A 21467-nucleotide genomic window follows, 5' to 3' on the forward strand; every position below is an offset into this window, starting at 1 on the left:
GTAAAATCGACAGTGTGTGCAATGGAATAAAAGAGACAAGACACAAAATTTACGAGGTTCCTCTACAGTTAGTGTGACTGGAGTACGTCCTTGGGGCAGCAGTGGTGCTTTCATGATAATTTGGAATAATAGGAGTACAAAGATAACTCTCTCTATTATCTCCTCTATTTTTCTCTCTTCCTCTTCTTTCCTCTCTCTCTACCGTGAGTCACTCACCTATGTTTGGTGTGTGTTGCATTTATATAGAAAACATGAGTCGTAGGGAGTAAGCTTTGGCAAACAGAGAAAGATAACCTTTATTCCCACTTGTAGCTTAGTGGATTAGTGGCCGGCGTGGACATCCACCATATTTACAACACTTCCCCTTGGATGGCCACAAGTCTTCGATTGACTCGTTAAAATCTTGATCTGTCTTGGATGCTCCCCCTGATGAATATCTCCCCCTGATTTCAAATCATATGGGCTGATCGTTGATCATTCTGCTTTAGTCTCTTAGCGAGAAAAGTTGTCGAAAGAGATGCTTTACTTGTTATTAACTTTCCACAGGCTTGTTCTTGAACTGGGTTGGAGGGTCTTCTGCTAGACTTACCCCAAAGGTCTGAATTTACTCCTTTTATTTGGAGTGGAATTTGATTCAAGGGTGGCGGTCACTTGATCTTGAATTGGACTTGTGATTTCTTCAAGGGCTTCGAGGTTTGATCTTGAATGAAATTGGACCATGAGGAGCTTCATGTGGCAAGTGATCTTCAGTTTTGTCGGGGATGAATCAGCACGTGTTTGTTGCGCTTGTCTCCACATGCTTCAATGTATCATTTTCACTTGCCTTACTTGCTCCCCTTGCTTAAGTAGTATTTTCCCTGGTTTTCCCCCATGCATGTGTGGCATATTCTCCTGCAATATTTGCCCTCTGATGCAGGAGTGGAATGCAACCCTTGCATTTGGATGGTTCATCACTTCTTGGTGACTGGAGACCTAACTCCAACAACAGTTGAAGATGGCTACTTGAGAGCAATAAGGTAAGTAATCAGGAAAGGTTCCAGGCAGTCGATTCTTTACCGGGAGTTTGAGTGGAGGTTTCGACATATTGCTTTCTTTATCCTTGTCTTTGCAGGTAAGAACAAGGACAAAGGAAAGGACAGGGAGATTGCATGATATGAGATACTCTTGCTCTGGTGTGACTTGTTTTGAAGAGGTATTATCGGAGAGGAAGAAAACTGAGTATTTCGAGATGCTTTGTTGAAGATACATTCTTGGAGATGAGGAAGAGTTAGGTATTCTTGCAGGTCTGCCTTGTTATGGAGAACGGAGATCGACATATATAGAGATTTTTCAATAGCAGGTAGTGGTGTTGTGCCTTTACTTTTGTAAGCAACTGTGGTGTAATTAGAACAGTAAGATTTACGCGTTTTCAACTTTGTCAGAGATCTTTGACAAAGTTGCACGGGATATCCAAAAAAGCTGAGATTGTGTTTGAAAAATGCCAACGAACTTTATTCAGGAAAATCTGGCTTTTGAAATTTAGAGAACGGTGCCTCTTCGATCTCTGAATGAATGGCTATGTTGCCTCTTCTTTTATAGAGACATCAATTGTGTTTAAGAGTATGCTCAGAAAGTTGTTGCCTGTAGAAATTTCCTCATTCTTGCACTTCTGAAATTTTTACTTAACCTTAATTTTCCTTCATCATTTCTGAAAAATGACTTGCTCATCTAACATTTGCTTAGATTTGAGTCTTAGGAGTGATACAGACGAGCAGCGTCAGGATAATATATGGCGCCCGTTCTTATTATCTTCTAATGGTCCTCTTACGGTTAGGGACTTTGTGATGAAGAATAACATAACCGCTACTGTGGTAGCTAGGAATCTTCTCACTCCAAAGGATAACAGGATCCTTTCAAAACGGTCTGATTAGTCGGTCGTTCAAAACTCTTTGGCTCTCAGTGTTCAGTATGTGGGCTTTGTATCCAATATGGGTCAACGCCTACTTGCTCAAACTCGCCAAGTTGAATCATTGATGTCTGAGGTGACAAGTCTTAAACAAGAGATCAGAGGGCTCAAGTAAGAGAATAGAGTGTTATACGTGCTTGCAAATAATTACTCTACGAGCATGAAAAGAAAGCTCGACCAGCTGCAAGAATCCGAAAGTCGGATTCAAAGTGATCACCAGAGGTTCGTTGATAGATTTCGAAAGTAACTTATGCCTTCCCCTTCTGGTGTTTTGCCAAGTACTGGGGTGCCACATGATCAATCTCCAGTGCCTCCCCCTTTGGGGTACTTCTGAGTACTGAGGCTTCACATGAGCAATCTTTGTAAAGGTTTCATCCTGTTTGTTTGTTTTAACTCATATGTATGTACATATCTGTAATTTCTCGGAGATATTAATAGATAAGCTTTATTTCATTCAGTGTATTGTGCTAAATACACTAAAGCATATACTTCACTAAGATGTGGTACTTCTGGACCAAATATCAATTTATCTTTACCCTCATGAAGATAAATGATCATTCTTAGTGTCTACATCATTTGAGTATTCAACTCATAATCTTCAATCCATATGGTTCTTTAACATCATGGATAAGATTCGTGTTGGTAGATTGTTCGATCTGTAGCTCGAGACAATATTTCTCTCAACACTATATATTTTTTCTTGACTCTTCAGGAGTCTCAATTTAATATCATCAACTCTTCAGGAGTTCTAATTTAATGTCATTGACTCTTGCAAGAGATTTTAGTATGTTGCAACAATATCATAATGATAGTACTCACTAAGGCAATTTATACCATCCATTGGTATTGAGTACATAATTTATGCTTTACCATTCGGGGGCTTACTTTAAGCAATTTGAATCCTTCTGGGATTTTCTACACTTCATGACACATTTTCCTTTGGAATTTATACAGAGCAATTTGCTCCCATATATACTTGAGGGATTTACTTATAGAGATATGATGTGGGCGACTCACAACCTTTTATATCTAATTCTCCATTCATATGAACTTGTTTACAAGAGTATAATTTAAAGGTCATATCATGTGAGTGTATTTCACTGTATTACAAATGCCCAATGTAACCTCCTTGGTTCAACATCTTTTGGTTATTTGTATTATATTCAAATATATAGGTCCATTTTTATACGTTCGTACAAAATTGTAATGGAATTGCCTTTCTCCATTTTGGCCAATAATTTTGTTGACGAAAAAGAACAAGACTCAATATCAACACATCTCATTGATGATTTTGTAGCTACTTATAAAAACCAAAATTACCATTGGTTATCATCAATCTGTGATCCCATATTCTCAAGTGCATGCGCATGCATAAAAACTTTTCATTTCTTTTGGATATCCATTGCCTCTTCAAGGACATTATACTATCTCTTCCAAGATAGTCATAGTTTAGAGAATGCAGATCATAACCTCCTATTGAGCGTTATAAAGCTAGGATTTTAATCTCCACTTCCGGTAGTTGAGTCATTGGAACCTATATGTCTATCATGCTCCATGCATGAGACATCAACATTCCCATGTCCGCGGATTGTCCTTTCTGGGACGTATATCCATGCGACGACTGTCATGCTTCTGGCATGCAACAGTTATGCTTCGGGAATGCAATAGTTTAGTAGTGTCATATTCTTCTTCTTTCGAATGAATGAACCTTTTGAGTCTAAGGCCTGCCACACTTCAGGCGTGCAACAGATAAATCATTTATTGCCTTATTATATTTTGTCCAACATGGACATCAATTCTTGTAGGCACATTTGCAGCAAGTGTATATGATTTCATCACTTTCGTAACATCATTCAATTATTCTTACTTCATTTTCTCATTGATTGCTTCGTGAATCAAAATAAGACAAATTCTCTTCGTTCTTCTGGAACGATATTTTCTTATCATTCTTCTGGAATGATATTTTCTCATCGTTCTTTTGGAACAATGTTATTTTCTCCTCCTAATGGTGGGAAAACTGTCTTATCAAAATCATAGTCCGCAAATCATGCGGTAAATATATCCCCAGTCAAGGGTTCCAAATGTTGAATGATAGATGGTGGATCGAATTCAACATAAATTCCCAGTTTGTATTGATGCCTTATTTTAATACGTTGTGGCAGTCTTACAGGCACATAGATAACACAACCAAAAACTCGTAAATGTTAATGTTTGGCTGGTGCCCAAATACGAGTTGTACTGAGAAATATTGATGGTTGACAACTGGTCTCAACCAAACTTAATAATGAATTATGTAAAATGGTATGTTCACATGTAGAAAACTTGCAATTTCGTTTTCATGAGTAGAGCATGGGTAATCAATTTCATTCGCTTAATAAATGTTTCTGTTAAACCATTTTGAGTATGGACATAAGGAACTTTTGGTCCTTATTTAATAGTCTGTAGACTGAGACTCTTATGACTTTTATTACAATTAAGTTGAGGCACTGCGGCACTTCAAACTTACGATACTCATCAAGGAATTTCATGTCCTGATCTTCAGGATCAAGGGACTTCATACTTGATCTTTTTGCGTGATAGAACTTTGGGTCTAATCATTTTATATGATGAGGATCAAGAAACTGCAGGTTCTGATCTGATAAAGGAACTTCAGGTCCTATATATACTCATTGTAACACAAGATAAGTACAATAAATAAATTAAAGCAATAGGCGGTAAAACCGTTCATGGTAAATAAATTGCTTTAAAATAAATAAAGCTTATGACAAGAGCTTTGATTCAGCATGATTCACATAAATATCAAAGCTTTAAAGCAAAGGGTAATAATTTTACTCACTGTAAATAAATTGCTTTAAATAAATAGAACTTGTGACATGAGCTTTAAACCAACATCATGCACATAAATATGCCAAAACAGAAAATGCAATGATTAAGTCCTCATCTGCTTTTTCTTTTTCTTGGTCTGACACTTCTTTTGTTTGATTCCTTTTATTTTTATTTTTATTTCACAGTTCTGAAGTCATTGTGGTTACTCAGTAAATAATAGTAACAATAAGTTCTAATTGGTGTTCCTCCTCCGGTGAGTTTCGAAAAAGTCGAAACGGTTCTCATAAGTTTTGGAGTCAAGAGTGTCTGCAACTTATGAGAAGATTAAACTGTTAGATTTAGCTCAAATTTTAGTATGATATGGATAAGAGGATGCCGAACAACTTTCGTGAAGAAACAATTTCGATCTAAGCTACCGAAATGGAGTTTTGGTACTCATAATGTGGCTGTCCAGTTTTCTACGGAAATTGGAAACTGGTTTGGTATTTTAGACATCTGTGACGATCGCACCGTTAAAGTTTTCTGAAATTTAGATATGTTGTAGATATTGAGTGGATGAACAACTTTCAAGAAGAACGAATTTCAATCTGAGGTCTGCAAGTTGGAGTTCCGAGGCTGTTTACATGGCTGTCAAATTCTCTACGAATTTTGAGTATGTACTCTTTTGCTTCTGCAAAGAATGATATACAGTCATGCAACAACATATATATATTTGCTTCAGGAAAATCAGTAGTACAAAGATTTTAAGATGAAATGAAAAGATTTTCCTGTGAGATTCCAGGCGACATAGGTGAACATGATTTGTGGTGTTGTGCTTTCCACTGACATGAGAGCTTCTCGTGCTGATAACGTGTTGTAAAATCGACAGTGTGTGCAGTGGAATAAAAGAAACAAGACACAAAATTTACGAGGTTCCTCTACAATCAGTGTGACTGGAGTACGTCCTTGGGGCAGCAGTGGTGCTTTCATTATAATTTGGAATAATAGGAGTACAAAGATAACCCTCTCTATTATCTCCTCTCTTTTTCTCTCTTCCTCTTCTTTCCTCTCTCTCTACCATGAGTCACTCACCTATGTTTGGTGTGTGTTGCATTTATATAGAAAACATGAGTCGTAGGGAGTAAGCTTTGGCAAACAGAGAAAGACAACCTTTATTCCCACTTGTAGCTTAGTGGATTAGTAGCCAGCGTGGACATCCACCATATTTACAACAATTTGCACAATATTATGAATGTGATCTTTGTTCAAAGTTTGATTTTCTCCACGGTTAATCGGAAATCAAATTGATAGATATTGCTTTTTGTGACCAAAAAAAAGTTAAGATTTGTGGTTGAAGTTATATATCTTACTCAACAATATTTAATATGAATGGTGTTATTCAAACATTTCTTTTTACCTCCAACACATCATTCTTAATTTTCAATTCTTAGATCGAATGAATTAAAAAAAATCACATGACATAAATTAAATTATGTGTATGAATAGCACCACTCTAAAAGACTAACTCAATTCAAGTGGCTTGATGGTTGAGTTCAGAAGAAGCACTGATACACAAATTGATACTTCACGTTTTAATTTAAGTAGTGTATATATATATATATATATATATATATATATATATATATATATATATATATATATATATTCACTTATATTATAACACTTGAACTACCAACTTATATATGTGCATAGCCTTTCTATATCCAACAGGATCCTCTCCGGATCCTTTTTGGTGAGAATCATGAGGATCCGTAAATCGTGTCTATTTATCGTACATCATGTTGTCAGTTTTTGTCAGGTACTAATTGTATTTAATTTTAGATACAAATATTTAAAATGATTTTTGACCGCATGATGTACGATGAACATATATGATTCACGAATTCTCAAAATCCTTACAAAGAAGATCCGACGAGAATCTGGATTCTTTCTGTATGAGCAGAGCACTAAAGAAGGATATGCATCACGAAACCTTTAATTAATTTGATTTAATTGCATTGATTTTGAACCCAAGAATAAAGTGAAGAAAAGAAACCAACCACATTCAACGCCAAAAAATTTGGCCAATTGAGGAGAGGCTTCCTTCCACTTTGAGCCCCCACATGAAGTCAGCCAATTGAGGGCAAAAGACCTTCAAGAAAGAGACACGCCAACAGATAAAGAGTCATGAGACTACGACACCATAACTTATGTATAGCAACCACTTTGTACAATGATATGATATTGTAGTAATTTAGTATTACGGTTTAGTAATAATTTTTTATTTGTAAATGAGAGATTATGTTCAATTCTTTTTGTATAGGCGAATTCGAATTAAATTATTATGGCTAACTCATTATGAAACTTAACCTACACTCCATAGTGTAAATAATATTGTATGTATTAAAAAAGTATGGTCACGTAGATGGCTTTGGCTACAGATTGTACATATCACCAACAGTTAAAAGAGCCATGAGACTACAACACCATAAATAATGTATAGCAATCACTCTACAAAAGTATGGTATTGTAGTTATTAGTATTATGGTTTAGTAATATTTTTTTATAGTTGTAAGTGAGAAGTTAGGTTCGATTCCTTTTTAAAGGTGAATTCAAACTAATTACTATGACTAGCTTATTGTAATACTTAGCTGATACCTTACACTCATTAGTATAGATAATGTCGTATGTATTAAAAAAATAAGTCTTTTAGATGGGTACGGCTACAATGATACGTACCACTTAGTGTTACGGGTTTTAGGTAAAAGATTTAACCGTTGCAAAGATTGATTAAATTTCTATATGCAAGATTTAGCCAGTAATTTCTAGATTACTTAGTGGGATGTATCATGAAAGAAAAATTGCTTGTTGGCCATTTGCACTAAATTAAATTTTTTTATTTTATACAATAATATTGAGAGTGAGGGTCTAAGCCAAAAAAATGATCAATACTTTTATAGTAAACTCACCATGTATGAAAGTCGGATTTAAACCTCTCACTCAGTGATGAAAAACATCACTAATATTATATTATTAATAGCTTACACTACTCAAGTATACCCAATCGTGAGCGTAATTACATTAGTTGAGGAATGTGTTCCACCCAATTTAGAATTTCCTTCCTCCATTAAAGTAGATATCATCATTTGAGGAAGAAAAAAGAAAAAAAATACTAAACTAGATAAAGAAACATTCGGAGAATTATATTAAGGAAACTTTAACGAAAAGCATATGGTACTGTTTATTTTAACAAAAAATCATATTTTTACACTAAAAAGTCAATTCTTGTACTATTCACTTTACCCTTTATTTTGTCATTATCATTAAAACTTAAAATTTTCAAGTCTTTTTCATTAATTTTTCTTTATATTAAATCTATAAAAAAATTGTTATTCAAGTGATTTAAATTTTTTTTTAAAAGCATTCACCTACACTCAAAGTTATGTGTTCGATTTCCGCTCTCCTTGATATAATTTCAAACTGCAAACCCACTTTCAAATCAAGCTTGGATAACCCAAATTAGCCTTTTTGAAAGTACATTTAAGCAAGGATAGTGTTATTCACACACCTGTTTTTACCTCCTACACACCTTGTTAATTTTTTGCAACTAATTTTCTTCAATTCATTTGATCTGACGACCAAAAATTAAAAGAGATGTGTAAAAAGTAAAAATGAGTGTTCGGGTAGCACTAGCCTTAAGCAAACAATCCACACCCAAAAAAACAAAAAGAATTTAAGCAAACAATGAAATGAGATTCCAATCAGAATTAGCAGCAGTCACATCCCCTCTCAAACCTAAGAAACCAAACAACTGCAACACATTGTACAAGCTAAACAGTTGAGACAAAAGACACAGCAGCTAAACTGACAACACATAACGTCGGATTTGATCGCCATCGAAATAAACGCGGAGCCTGTTCCGATTGCTTGTCCGATCCCGAAGTTATTAACATTCGATTCTGCCAATGAGGGGGAGCTAGACACATTAAACTTACCAATACTGCACTAATAAAACTCTATTGCCCAACACTAACTCCAGCACTCAATGTATCCTTCACCTTTGGAGGCCTACCCCTTGGCCTCCCCGGCATTGTCTCTTCCACTGCGGTCGAGCCACTCAAACCTCCGGTAGGCTTTGCCATCTTCCTTGGCCGCCCTCTCGGCTTCCCACTCCCTGTAGACACCTTAACCTTGGGAGGCTTTGGGGGTGCTTCCGGGTCCTTAGGCGGGCGTCCCCTACCCTTTGGTGAGGTCAAGGTGGTGTCCGGGGACAATGGATCCTTGGGCTTTGGCGGCCTGCCACGCCCCCTCCTCGGAGGTGCATTGGGATCTGGCTTCGTGTAGTTGTTTTTCCAGAACACCAGCTCCCCATTATCTTTCATCTTGCTGAGGTGGTGAGAGAGGAGAGTACTGTGCCCGGCCGGCACTTCCCCATAGGTTGATTCAATATATTTCGAGATGGAGGATTTGTTCGAACCATTCTTGTCATTCAAGGCTTCAATTGCCTGCAGAATCATCTGAAAATACCACAATTCAAACTTTTACCAAAAAGAACCAAAAAATTCAAACTTTCTACCCAGAAATTTCTCGTCGGCAAACAAATGTTCAAGTTATATGAATATATATACTCACTCACATACATGTTTTACAAATTTGGGTTCTGCAAAATTTCAAATCTTTTTTTTTTTTTTTACTGATATGAGTTCTGGTATTTCAAATTACCCAAATCAGTAAAAAAAGGATCTAAAACTTTGGAGAATCCTAAAACTGTAGTCCTAATACTTTTTTCCTCGAAAATACACAAGGAACAACAACGAAACTTATCCTACTAAGGTTGACCGTATGAATTCTAAACGCTAGATTTTGCCAGTCTTCCATTAGCGCCAAGTATTCATTTCTCTCGAAAATATACCCAAACTATTTTTTGTCATACATCTAAGCTATAACAGGTAGAGATATTCAGATCAGTGAAAGCTCATTTCTTATGATTAATATGAAAACTAAATGGAACCAAGCGCTCAAATTATTTTTAATATTTTTTATTTTTGCCATTATTCAGGAACCCCTCTTAATTTACCCTTTCCATTTCCACAACATGTAAAATATCCAAAAATTAACAAGAATAGTAATATCCAAGACCATGAAAAGTAAACATAATTTTTTTTATTAAAAAAAACATCACTATTTGTGAAAACTGTGAGAAATGATGGTTTGAAGTACAGAAAAAAAAATAAAAATAAAAATTTTAGAGAATTATTTTAGTGAGAGATTTGGAAGGAGAGAGAAGAAGGAAGTACCTGAGGGTAAGGAGGGAGTGATGGAGGTTTGTTAACCTCTTCAGTGGCCATTAAAACTTTGCAGAGAAAATAAAAGGAAGCTGTTTGAAATTTCAAGCCCTCTCAGCGAACCCCACAAAACACTCAACTGCTGCTACAGCTTCTACAGCTACAGCAGCAAGGAGAAAAGCCTCAATTTTCTGATGGTAAAAAAGCTGTTGGATTTGAGCTTGCGAGGATTTGAGAGCAAGATTTAAAGCCAAAAGGATAAAGTAAATAACATAATATAATTATTTTGATTTTGGTTCTTTGATCGACGGCTGGGAGTCTCAGAGTAGACGATGGAACGGTTGAGAGACGGTGAGATGGGGATCGCTGAGGTGGCAGGTTATGGAACTTCTGATTGGAAGGTTCTGCATACAATAGGTGATGGGAGGGGAGAGCCCAGTCCTAATACACATAAGAGTGATTTTAGTGTGGATTTTTTTTTCTCTTACACACTCTTATTTATTTATAGTATTTAAATTGAATCAAATTAAATAAATAATCAATGAACATAAATATAGGTGTATATGAAACGTAATTAGCAGTATGAGAAAATTTATTATCTTGCTAAAATCGAAACTAGATGCCAAATCTGTGCAACGGCCATATTATTACAAAACGCACTATACAAACGGTAAAAAGAATGCATGAAAATGTGAACACTTCATTGAACACGTGAACTCCTTTGCCAGGGTGGAGTTCTCCATTGCGAACGGTAGTCCAACTGCAATTGGAGAATATGTTTGAGTGTAGGTATTAGATGACTAAAATGAGAGAGTTAGTGATCGGCTGGTGAATTTTGAGTCTAATTTTCAAGTTGAGTTCCACACTCCAATTAAGTGTATTGTATATAGAGTTTCATGGACTCTCATATAGAGTTATGAATGCATAACATTTTTAACAACCATTTCAGTTGACATGTACACCGGCTTAAGGCTTTTTAGCCAAAATGGTCAATGAGATTTGCATAACTTCTCACTTTGGTCCCTGAGATTTGAAATCGATAGAATTGGTCTTTGAGTTTGTCCACAATCAATCATTTTGGTCATTACATGAAAAATCTCCATAAAATAAGGGTAAAATGACACAAATATCCTCAATTTTTGTCAAATCATTTTAGCCTATTGTTTATTAAATTGATGGTAATTTTGTCATTTTGATCCTTATTTAACATAATTTTTCACCTAATGACTAAAATGAGTGATGGTGGATAATCTCAGTGACCACTTATATTGATTTCAAATCTCAGGGATAAAAGTGAGGAGTTATGCAAATCTCAGAGACTAGTTTGGCTAAAAAGTCCCGGCTTAATTAAGCTTTTTCCAACATTTTGTGCATAATGTTAGAGATTAGGATCTCACATTTGTCATATGACAACTAATATATCAGAGTTTTTACATTTAATATCACTAAGGCCTTTTGGTGGTGGACCGTACCTGGGCTACAAAATTAATCATAGTATCATAATAGGCTATTCTCTAGACATGTCATGGGCCTGAGTTACCAGGCTCAAACATGCTTTCTGAAGTTCGGCTTTTAAAAGCTGCACTAAGTCCAACTTAAGGCAATTGAATGACTGGGTCTTCGAAAAGATTGACGTTGGCTCTAAAAATTGAATACCGACCGACCGAGCTGTCGAAAAGATTGACTTTCATTTCGGTATAATGACTTGACCAATTCTTGAGGTGGGAATTGGTGGGCCCACTTGCAAAGGGGCGTGTTAGAGTATAGGATCTCACATCGGATCATATGATAAAATAATATACAAACATCCCCCTCTATTCACCAAAAAAAGAATAATAATATACAATCAATATATGAGAGTTTCCACCCGTAATAGCCTTTTAAAAATGCTCCTTTCTTTCGTTATTTATGTGATTTGACGAAACGTATAGTTTGGCTTTGTAAAGCTTCATGAAAAAGAGAGAGGAAAAAAGGATGATGCAAACTTTTTTGATTGTGATCATAAACGAGTAGACATTCATTGAGCTACTCCCCACATTACCAATTGGTTTCATAATTGAACTTTAACTTTCTTCATTGTATTAGAGCATGTTGTCACACATGAAGCTGAACGGTCACATGTGCTCCACGCACCCGATTTGTGTCCTCCACGTGGTAAGGCCTGCTGAGGTATGAATCCCACATCGGGAGAAAAATGGACATTGCAGTGCCTATAAATAATTGGGCTACTCATCATATTGCCAATTGGTTTTATGGTGGATCTTCAACTTTCTTCACATAATCCACTTAGGTGTTCAATATTTTTCATGAAAATTCTAGTTAAAATAATTGCCTATTTATCGCAACTTATACATATGAGATTTTAGGTTTGACTCTCATGAATGATGAATTTGATATGAAATTAGGGTGTTGTTATCCACACACCTATTTTTAGCTTTCGCCCACACCTCTCAATTTTCGATCGTCGGATCGAATAAATTAAAGAAGATTAATGGAAAAAATTAACAAGAGTGTGTGAAAGGTAAAAAAATGTGTGAATGGTAAAAAAATGTGTGAATAGCATTACTCATGAAATTCATGCTAACTCATTGTGTGGCCCAATCTCCTCAATATCGTCGTATAAAAAAAAACAAACTGAAGTTTGGGGTGGTAATAGATGAAGTCAAAAACAAACTGAAGCTTAGAGCTTGTTTGGTATCTTCTTGGGTCGATTTTTCGGTTTTGTTTTTGTAACTAATGAGTATTAAATAATTTAGCTACATTCAGCATTTTGGAAAACTATATATTGGTTTAAATTAAATACCAAACAACCCCTAAGTAATTAAAGATTTTCTCGTAATAATGGTGGTTAATCAATATCCTGATCTTGATATTGGTTTTTCAATTTTTGCAATCTTCATGTTTTTTTAGTAGCGCGATAGCATTGCAGTCTTCGTGTGTTTTTCTTTTTAATCTGAGGGAGCATATGGAGAGAATTTTCAGTGTGACCGTCACACAGAGTGGTACACCACGTGTCGTTAAATAAATGGTGGGATATGTGTGTCAAAAAGTTAATAACTTAAAAAATAAAATTTTCCACCACTTACATAAAAACACATGGTGTACCACCAGTGTTCCCGTCACAACTAAAAATATATCGAGCATATGGTTGTGGATGCAAATTTCTTCCTCCTTGATCTTGGACAAAATTGCACCTACAAAATAAATAACACCTTTGGTTATGGCCACAAGCCTCACGCGCCCACGATGAATGGGGGGGGGGGCTTTGGCCGAAGAACCTCCGATGCCAAAGTTAGAATTTAGAGAGAAATAGTGTTTAGAGAATTTTGGGATTTTTGCATGAGTATTGGCATGATCTTTTGGTGAAAATGGGAATCTATTTATAGGGATAGGGGTGGCCAGCCTAGCTAGGGTTTAGGGTTTTGGTGTTTGTGACACGCCCCGACCCTGGTATTCCCCGAATACCAAGACCGACACGTGCTGGCCGACACCCGAGGGTGACGAAAGCCATTAATTGATACAAAAGCTAAGAATAAGAAATAAATACGGGTTAGAAATTTAAAATACAATGAACTAACAATTTAGGAACGTGTTCAGAGCATACAACTAAACCTAATCACTAAGAATAATTAAGATAAAATTTAATGAATAAAGGAGTGAGTCCTGCATTCGAGAGGATCCGAAGATGCTGCTGCGGAAGTGTCTTCATGCCGGGATTATGTGCCTTGATTCTAAGTCCTGAATGGGGGCGCAAAACAAAGGTGAGTGGACCAAGTTCATATATATAATAATAACAAAACAGTTATCAAGATACTAACCCCCAAAGTTTATATAAATGAAAACTACTAGCATAATAAGTGATGGATTTAATAAAAATCCTAGCATGCCACAATATTTCAAAAGTCACATCGCGGAAATCAAAACAGTAAACGCATCATAAATCGTCTCGTAAACGCGGTGTGATGCTAGAAAGATCACTGAATAAATATAACTCCCGGCCCAATGCCTGCACCTCAGTCTCTGTGCCCGTAGCCAGAGATAACTCCCTCCCGGCCCAATGCCTGTCTCCGTGTCCCTCAGCCTTTCGCTAGGGATTATTTCTCCCGGCCTAAATGCCAACACCAGATCCTCGCCCCAGGCGGCATAATGTCTACTAGGTACGCACAAAATGTTACACCTCTCGTAAATACCACTTCATAGCGTAGGTTACCGATCATCGTCTACACTATAAAGAGGGGTTCAAAAACATGTTCTAGCATCCTATCGTCATCTATCAGATAGTCTACCAGTTCATGGTTTTTATAGAAAATACGATATATTAAAAATATAGCTCAAAATAGGCTAACAATTATTTCCTCACCAAAACACGAGACGAAATCAATAAATTCAGTAAACATGATTGATATAAATCAATTCACAAATTTCGTAGGCATGCTAATCATTTATGCAATTACTATAAAATCATGTAATTTTAGAAGGGGTCCACTCACAAATATTCCTTAGCAGAAGAATCGCGCGAATCGGGATTACGAATTTCCTTAATAGCAACTTTACCTAAGCACAAAAATATAATTAATAAATAAAAGGATTTTCTAAAATATTGGGTTGAATTAAATAAAATAGGGAATTTGGGATTGGATGGGTTTAGGATTTTAAAGGATTTTAGGAACCTAGGATTTTGGGTTAAAATGGTTTAGGGTTAGGAAAGGGGTTTGGGCATTAAGCCCAAACATATATACTCAACCACACACACACACACATGCACGGCATGCATGTGCATGCCTAACACACCACACACACACACGGGCACAAAGCCCTTAGGCCTCACTAACTGAAACAGGGCTTTAAGCCCTTAGGAAAAACCGGCCCTAGGCCCTTCAACATTAAGGCCCGTGGCCTTTTGGGTTCTTAAGAACTAAAACTAAAAATAAAATTGAATGGGCTGGGGTACTGGGTTAGGACAACACGGGCCCAAGGCCCGAGGGGAGGAAATGGGAGAGGCCGGATGGCCTGGCTTGCCGAGAGAGAAGGCCGGAGCTGCTACAGCTCCGGTCACCTGAAAACTGGAGCTTCAAGCTCCGATCTATGTACGAACGTGAAGAACAAAGAGAGAGGAATAGATTGCTACCTTCCAAACGCCGTAACTCGGTCGGAGGTGACCGGAAAAGTCCTCGGAGTGCACGGGTTCGCCGGAAAAATGGGTGTGTTCACCCAAACCGTTTCCAAAGAAAAACCTACGTAAAATGGAAGGTTTAGACTTCCAAATCACCACCAAACTTCAAGCTAGGTACGAGAGTGAGAGATTAGAGGCTTACCCGAACTGAAACAGGAAGAAGACTCGTCGGAGCTTTGCTCCGAGCCGTCTATCTCGCCGGACAGGGGTCCCCGGGTTCGTGGGGAGTCTCTCCTAATGGTGCTAAGGTCCTCGCGAGTCCAGGGGGAGGGAGAGAGACGAGAGTTTGAGGGAGAGAGGGATGCGGGAGGTTGAGGGAGAGAGGGAGAGAGAGCTACGGGGAGAGACAGAACACGAAAAAGAAGAAGAAAGGAGGAATGGGGGTTCACGGGGATACAAAAATAAGAGGGGTGGGCCCTTTGGCTCACCAATTAAGAACTTAAAAAAACATTTTTAAATAGAATGGGGGTGGGTTTTAACAGTTTGATTTAGGTTTAATTAACCAATTTATTTGGCTATTAAACATAAAATGAATGTTTTTGTGGTTTTTGGAATTAATTGGCTAGTTAATTAGGGTAATTAAAAAGGGAAAATAGTGGAAAAGGTGGAGAATAAGATGGTTTACTTTTCTTGATGGGATTGGCTGGCCACTTTAGTAGTTTTAGGTTTGGATGGGTGTTTCAATTGATAATTAAGGGATTGATTAGGTAATTAATCCCTTAATTAGTCAATTATTATGATTTTAGGAAATATGAAAGGAATAAGTATATTATTTAGCTAATTGATTAGCTAAATAATGAAATGGGAAATATATGAATAAATTAGGTTTTAAGTTGATACCTATTTTAGGCACTTTTGACTTGGTTGAGGGATAATTGTCTGCTGCTTGCGCGTAGGAATCCCGATATGCCTAAAGGGTAGTTTTGTTTTCTTTTGTCAAAAATCCATGTGTCGCCTTGTGATTATTTTTGGCTCCACAATGGTACTCTCTTTTCCTTTCTCGGGGTTTTTAACGAGGCTACATTAACGCAACTTCCATCAATAATATATTCATTGTTTTTCTCGTTAATGAAATTTCTCACTTACAAATAAATATCAAAAGATGTTTTCATTTTGGGGTAAATGAAAAAGGAAGATTTCTTTGTAATGAACTAATTACACCTCTTCAATAAAAATAAAATACAAAAGAAAAGAAAAACTAGTTACAATCCAAAAGAAGAAAAAATAATAAACAGACTATTAATAATTAGAAGCAACTTGTTTTAACAAACTCAAAATATAATGCTCCTCTTCATATATCTGCATTCTGCAGTAATGCGGAGTCACTGCAAAATTTAGGGCATATTTGTGCCATGCCCAGCCCAAGTGGAACAAACACAACAAGGAATCCCTCCCCTCCCTTAAGAGATCTTCCCTTGAACGATACAACAACAACGACAAAGCCTTATCCCACTAAGTGGAATCACCCCCTTGATCGATAAATTCCGTAATTTCTGTCCACAACAAGTATTTAAACAAAATGTGGATTATTAGTTCTTCATCACACATATGTATCTGCTTCTGTAGTCTTCCTGATCACCAATATTACAGCAATCTGCAATCATCAAACTAAATTTTTTTTAGCATCTTAACTTTTGTAATGTGACAGAATGCATGCATGTGCATGTTTATGCTAAACCCTAAATCGGACTAAAGTGAATTTCAAAACTGATTTATGTTAGTTACTTGTAAGTTGGTGTTACTGTAACTGCTAAAATAACACCAGTTTGGTCTGCTCACTACATGAAAAAGCACTAGTCAGAAAAAAAGAAAAAAAAAAAGATCCTGAGTTATGATATCGTGCCTACAAGATTATCCGTGTCTAAGTAGTCAACGGCGACAGTTAACCATGCGTGTTATTTGATTTGCACGACCAAGCGTTTTACTCGCATCATCTTGTTCCACAGATATCAGTGGCCACTGATGCTTTTTAGTTGTGTATTATTGGTTTGTGTGTCTACAGCATTGTAAAGGTTGTTCCGAAGTCAGAGAACTGAGTTGTAAACTTGTTTGAATATTACCTCTTAATTAGATTCTCCTTGTATCAATCAACTGCAACTTCATCGCCCTCGGGATCATTCGTGTTCTTGACGCGGAGTTCAACAGCCCTCAGATCCCTTAGATGTTGCAAAATCTCTTGGAGAAGATCCACCCCTTTGTCTCCCTTCTTTATGGAGCTCATGCAGTGCTTTAGAAACTCCCTGTCTGCTTCAAGAGCTTGTAGCCTCTCATAAACATGATCCACCTCCTCCTCAATGGCTATTTTGCCATCATTCAACTCAAAATTGGTAATTGAGTTCCGCATTGTTTCAATAGATTCAGATCGATCAATGTGTTCTTCATGAGTTAACCCTTCTTCGGTTTCAGTGTCAGTTGCATCCAAAAGCGGAAGAAGTCTTTTTACCATGGAACCCAATGTCTTTCCCTCGGGATGATGTTTATCCTCCGAAAATCCATTCGATGTCCCATTTTCTTCTGGACTGCTAAAATCGTGATTCTCTTCGAAGTCTTTGAGACTATACGCGGGGGAATGCTCAGCTAATTTAAAGTCATCGCCCAATTCCTCATTTGCACCCAACGTGATTAGCTTCTCCTCCAAGGCTTTGAGCTGATCCAGAATGGACAGCCTCTCTTCCTCAAACCCTGCTAGCGATTCATCAAGAACACTCATATTTTTAACACAATCCAGAGCTAAATCTTCCAAACTCAGACCTGCATCATCTGTAGTATTGTTGTTGTTATTGCTTTCTTGAAGGCCACCGAAGCCACTTTCTTCATCCCTGGCTTCAACATTAAGGTCAATCGATAGCGCATCACTATCCCACGACTGGCTGCAAGAAGCAGAGGAATTCCTACTTTTTACACTTCCATATTTAATTCTGCTCATGATCCTTATCTTCTCTTTTTCCTCATAATCGAGGACTTTCTTTTGATATATTTCCAGTTCTCTCTCGAGTTCTTGCTTTTCCTTCTCCTTCTTGTTCATCAAATCATTCAAAAGTTGTAAGGCATCCTGATCGTACTCGGATTGTTCTTCCATCATCCTCTGGTATTGCAATGCCTCCATTTGCATTGCTGCCTTCTCTTCTTGAAGCCTTGTTATCATAGCCATAGTCTGGTTGGCGGCAATTGCAGATGCACTCCTCTCTTGCTCTAGTTCTGCGTACAAGGAACTTATAGCTTTACGTTCAGCTGTCAGAGCTTCTTTGAGCCGTCCAATCGTTGTAAAAGGATCTCCATCTTCCATCTCACTGACCCCACTTCCATCCAAATACTCTTCTACCGCCGGCTCTTTTTTCTCACCCGGTTTCTTGTGCAAGGAACAAAGACTGTTTACTGATGTTGGTGAGTTCGGAATCTTCTCTTCCTCCGATTCTTGATCATTTTCGAGCTTACTTGTTTCCTCTTTCGGTATACCTTCTTCAGTGTGCCTTAAACCTGTCAAAATTAAATTTACCGTAAACACTAGCTCTTTCTTTTTTAACAATTACACTACTTGTAGTGCTAAATGCCTTTCATCAAATCAGTTTCTGTATATAGGTGGAGATATGATATGATTTTGAGATTTACCGTATTCACTCTGATCCGAGAATGTATCAGGTACATTGGCAATTTCAAAGCACGTCGAAGAAGAACCTTCTTGAGCCCGAGGGTGATCAGTTTCACGGTCACCCACTTCTGTGCTTGCCAAATTTCTTGGTATAATGTGATCAACAGAAATACTTTCTTCTTCAGATGCTGCATGGAATTAAGAATCAGAATGCAAAATAAACTTATAGCGAATAAATTTAGTGAATAACTACAATTCTTCTGTACCTGGTGGATCATTTTGTTCTTTGTTATCAGGTTCTTCAATTCGAACAAATAATGTTTGAGCTTCTGGATCAGTGACAACTTCATCACATGGCTTGCCAAGCAAATCTTGTTTTCCCTCTTCCGCGTCTGCCTCAGAAGAGTTATCAGTAAAACCCCTGGCCATATCTAAGCTTTCAACTTCTCCATTACTTGTGTTAACTGCACTCTCGTTTACCATGAGTACTAATGATGCTTCTCCAGAGAGTTGAGGTCGAGATCCGATGTATGAGTCGGAAGCGAAATTCACTTCATGATGATCATGCTCTCTCACCTCTTCCTCTTTAACATTGCGGATTCCCTGGTCTACTGTAGTTGAAAAATCAATCAACTCCACAGGAATCAACCGGTGATTGTGAGCACCGATCAAACCATTCTCGGAAGATAGGGGGATGATTTCGAGAGAGTAGTCTTCTTCAAAGCAACACTGAATGCTAGTAGCACTAGCATCGGAGGATTGATGGACAAGGTTCGAGCTGTTAGAATCTGACCGCACAATTTCAAGAGAACCTCCTTTGTTGTCTTCATCTGCATCATTTTTCTGACATAGCAATACTGACCTAGACCTCAGACAATCTTCCACTGCACCGCCTCTGAAGCTAGAACTGCAAACATCCGAAGTAAGTTGTTGCTCGTCTGCCACTCTATCGTCCTCATGTTCTTCATTCGTTGTCTCCAACTCATAGCCATTGTCACTGTGAGTTGACAGGCTATCGGGTTTGTTTGCACTTTGATACTCGCCTCCATTGTTTCCATCATCCGCAGCCTCTACAGCTGAATCTCCTTTCCGGGCATACTCCAAGGAGCCCCAAGAAGGCTCAGACGGTGGAGAACAAGGAAGGGAAAACATGTTGGATATCTTAGTGGCATGGCTCTCACATACAACATCTGTGTAAGAGTTGTTTGAGCTGTTGCCTTGTTCCAAGACGCGATTGATTCTACAAGTACACAACGGGCAAGGCTGTTTGAGACCAAAGTAATCGGCAAATTTGGTGATCAAGTAACTGAGCAAAGAGTTGAGGAGGAGGAGTGCTATCAAAATCCATTCAAGGACAGCATAGACTAGAATTACAATCAACTTCGGGGTGTTCCTGTGCAACATGGTTGCAAACTTGTTGCCTGCCATGGATGGAGAGAGAGAGAGAGAGAGAGAGAGAGAGAGAGAGAGAGGAATGCTTCAGCTCTAAGTTGGTTTACAGTAAAAATTATGTTTTCTTCTTCATTTTATCAAAAAGGGGGAGCGGGGATCCGTCTTCAGCGTTGGAAAAGGAAATACGATTAGAAAGAAAGGTGGTTTGTAATGTGCGTTAAAGACTATGAACTATAAACCCGCGCCCGTAGAAGAAAGTAAAAGTTATCGGCACAAGTATTATGTAATTAATTTGTACTTGTTAATTGTTAATCAAATAAATGCATACGCTACCTGGGATTCTTGTTATATTTGGAATAAAAGTGAGAGGCAGGGAATGATGAAACATGGGTTGTCATTTGTCAACAGACACTCAACAGTGGCAGGCATGATAAAAAAGCTAACAAGAAAAAAAGAAAAGTCGAAGAAAAAAGGGAAGGAACTGGATCTAATTGGGGGGTTTTTGGAAGTGATTGCAGAGCCTTTGTACAAATAAAGTTGGTTCTATAATATCTTGCTTTTGCTCCTGGGCCTGTGTATGTTTGCTTTAACTTTTTTAAAAGGAGTAGTGTTACCACACATTATTTTTTACCTTTCACACACCTTTCTGAATTTCCGGTTTTTGGATCGAATGAATTGGAGAAGATCAAAGGATAACAATTAAAAAGAAGTGTGTAAGAGGTAAAAATAAATGTGTGGATACATTTCAAAAAGTTCATTACTGGGTTTCAGAAACATAACAAATATCAACCAAACGCTTCCTTGAAATGTTTAAGGGGGTGATTTTCACACACTCATATTTTGTCCTTTTACATTCCTGATTATTTACTTTTGGATTGAATAAATGAAAGATAATTAATGGACAAAAATAAATAGGAGTGTGCAAGAGGACAAATGAGGTCTGTTGGATTGAGTAAATCCGACGGAGAAAACTGCCAAGTATAAACAAAGATATATACAAGGAATAATAGGGTGTGCGATTATTATTTCTCAATAACAAAAAATAAAGCAAAACGAAAAAGTCGGGAGCAAAGTATAAAATATCGATGATATTGGAAATATCGGTAGTCCAAAAATACGGAAATATTGATGGAAATATCAGGATATTATAGATAACGATAAAAATTTAATAAAAACTACGGAAATTGTAAGAAAAACTTGGAAATTTTTATGGAAACTTTGCAGGATGTTTATTTAGTCAATTATCTATTAGTTTATCACAAAAAATTGGAAGGAAAT

At 37.3% G+C, this 21467-nt stretch overlaps 2 protein-coding genes and 1 long non-coding RNA gene across 3 annotated transcripts; all 3 read right to left on the reverse strand.

Moving 5' to 3' along the window:
• Positions 1-8482: 8482 nt before the first annotated feature.
• On the reverse strand, positions 8483-10434 carry LOC126611508 (HMG-Y-related protein A-like). The gene is made up of 2 exons (XM_050279814.1): positions 10048-10434; positions 8483-9267 (listed from the first exon to the last, which is right to left on the reverse strand). Exons 1-2 carry the CDS (start codon positions 10096-10098, stop codon positions 8767-8769), a joined length of 552 nt encoding a protein of 183 aa, XP_050135771.1. The 5' UTR covers positions 10099-10434; the 3' UTR covers positions 8483-8766.
• A 3038-nt stretch (positions 10435-13472) lies between these two features.
• Positions 13473-15587, reverse strand: LOC126611512 (uncharacterized). Its single transcript, XR_007618877.1, has 4 exons — positions 15351-15587; positions 15164-15269; positions 14526-14589; positions 13473-13773 (listed from the first exon to the last, which is right to left on the reverse strand). It is a non-coding gene; the product is annotated as an uncharacterized LOC126611512 (long non-coding RNA).
• Positions 15588-16344: 757 nt separating this feature from the next.
• LOC126611502 (myosin-binding protein 3-like) lies at positions 16345-20608 on the reverse strand. The gene is made up of 4 exons (XM_050279801.1): positions 19064-20608; positions 18818-18985; positions 17269-18685; positions 16345-16802 (listed from the first exon to the last, which is right to left on the reverse strand). Exons 1-3 carry the CDS (start codon positions 20223-20225, stop codon positions 17292-17294), a joined length of 2724 nt encoding a protein of 907 aa, XP_050135758.1. The 5' UTR covers positions 20226-20608; the 3' UTR covers positions 16345-16802; positions 17269-17291.
• Positions 20609-21467: the final 859 nt, after the last annotated feature.

Source organism: Malus sylvestris, chromosome 17 (genome assembly GCF_916048215.2).
Source record: "Malus sylvestris chromosome 17, drMalSylv7.2, whole genome shotgun sequence".
NCBI classification, from domain to species: Eukaryota; Viridiplantae; Streptophyta; class Magnoliopsida; order Rosales; family Rosaceae; genus Malus; species Malus sylvestris.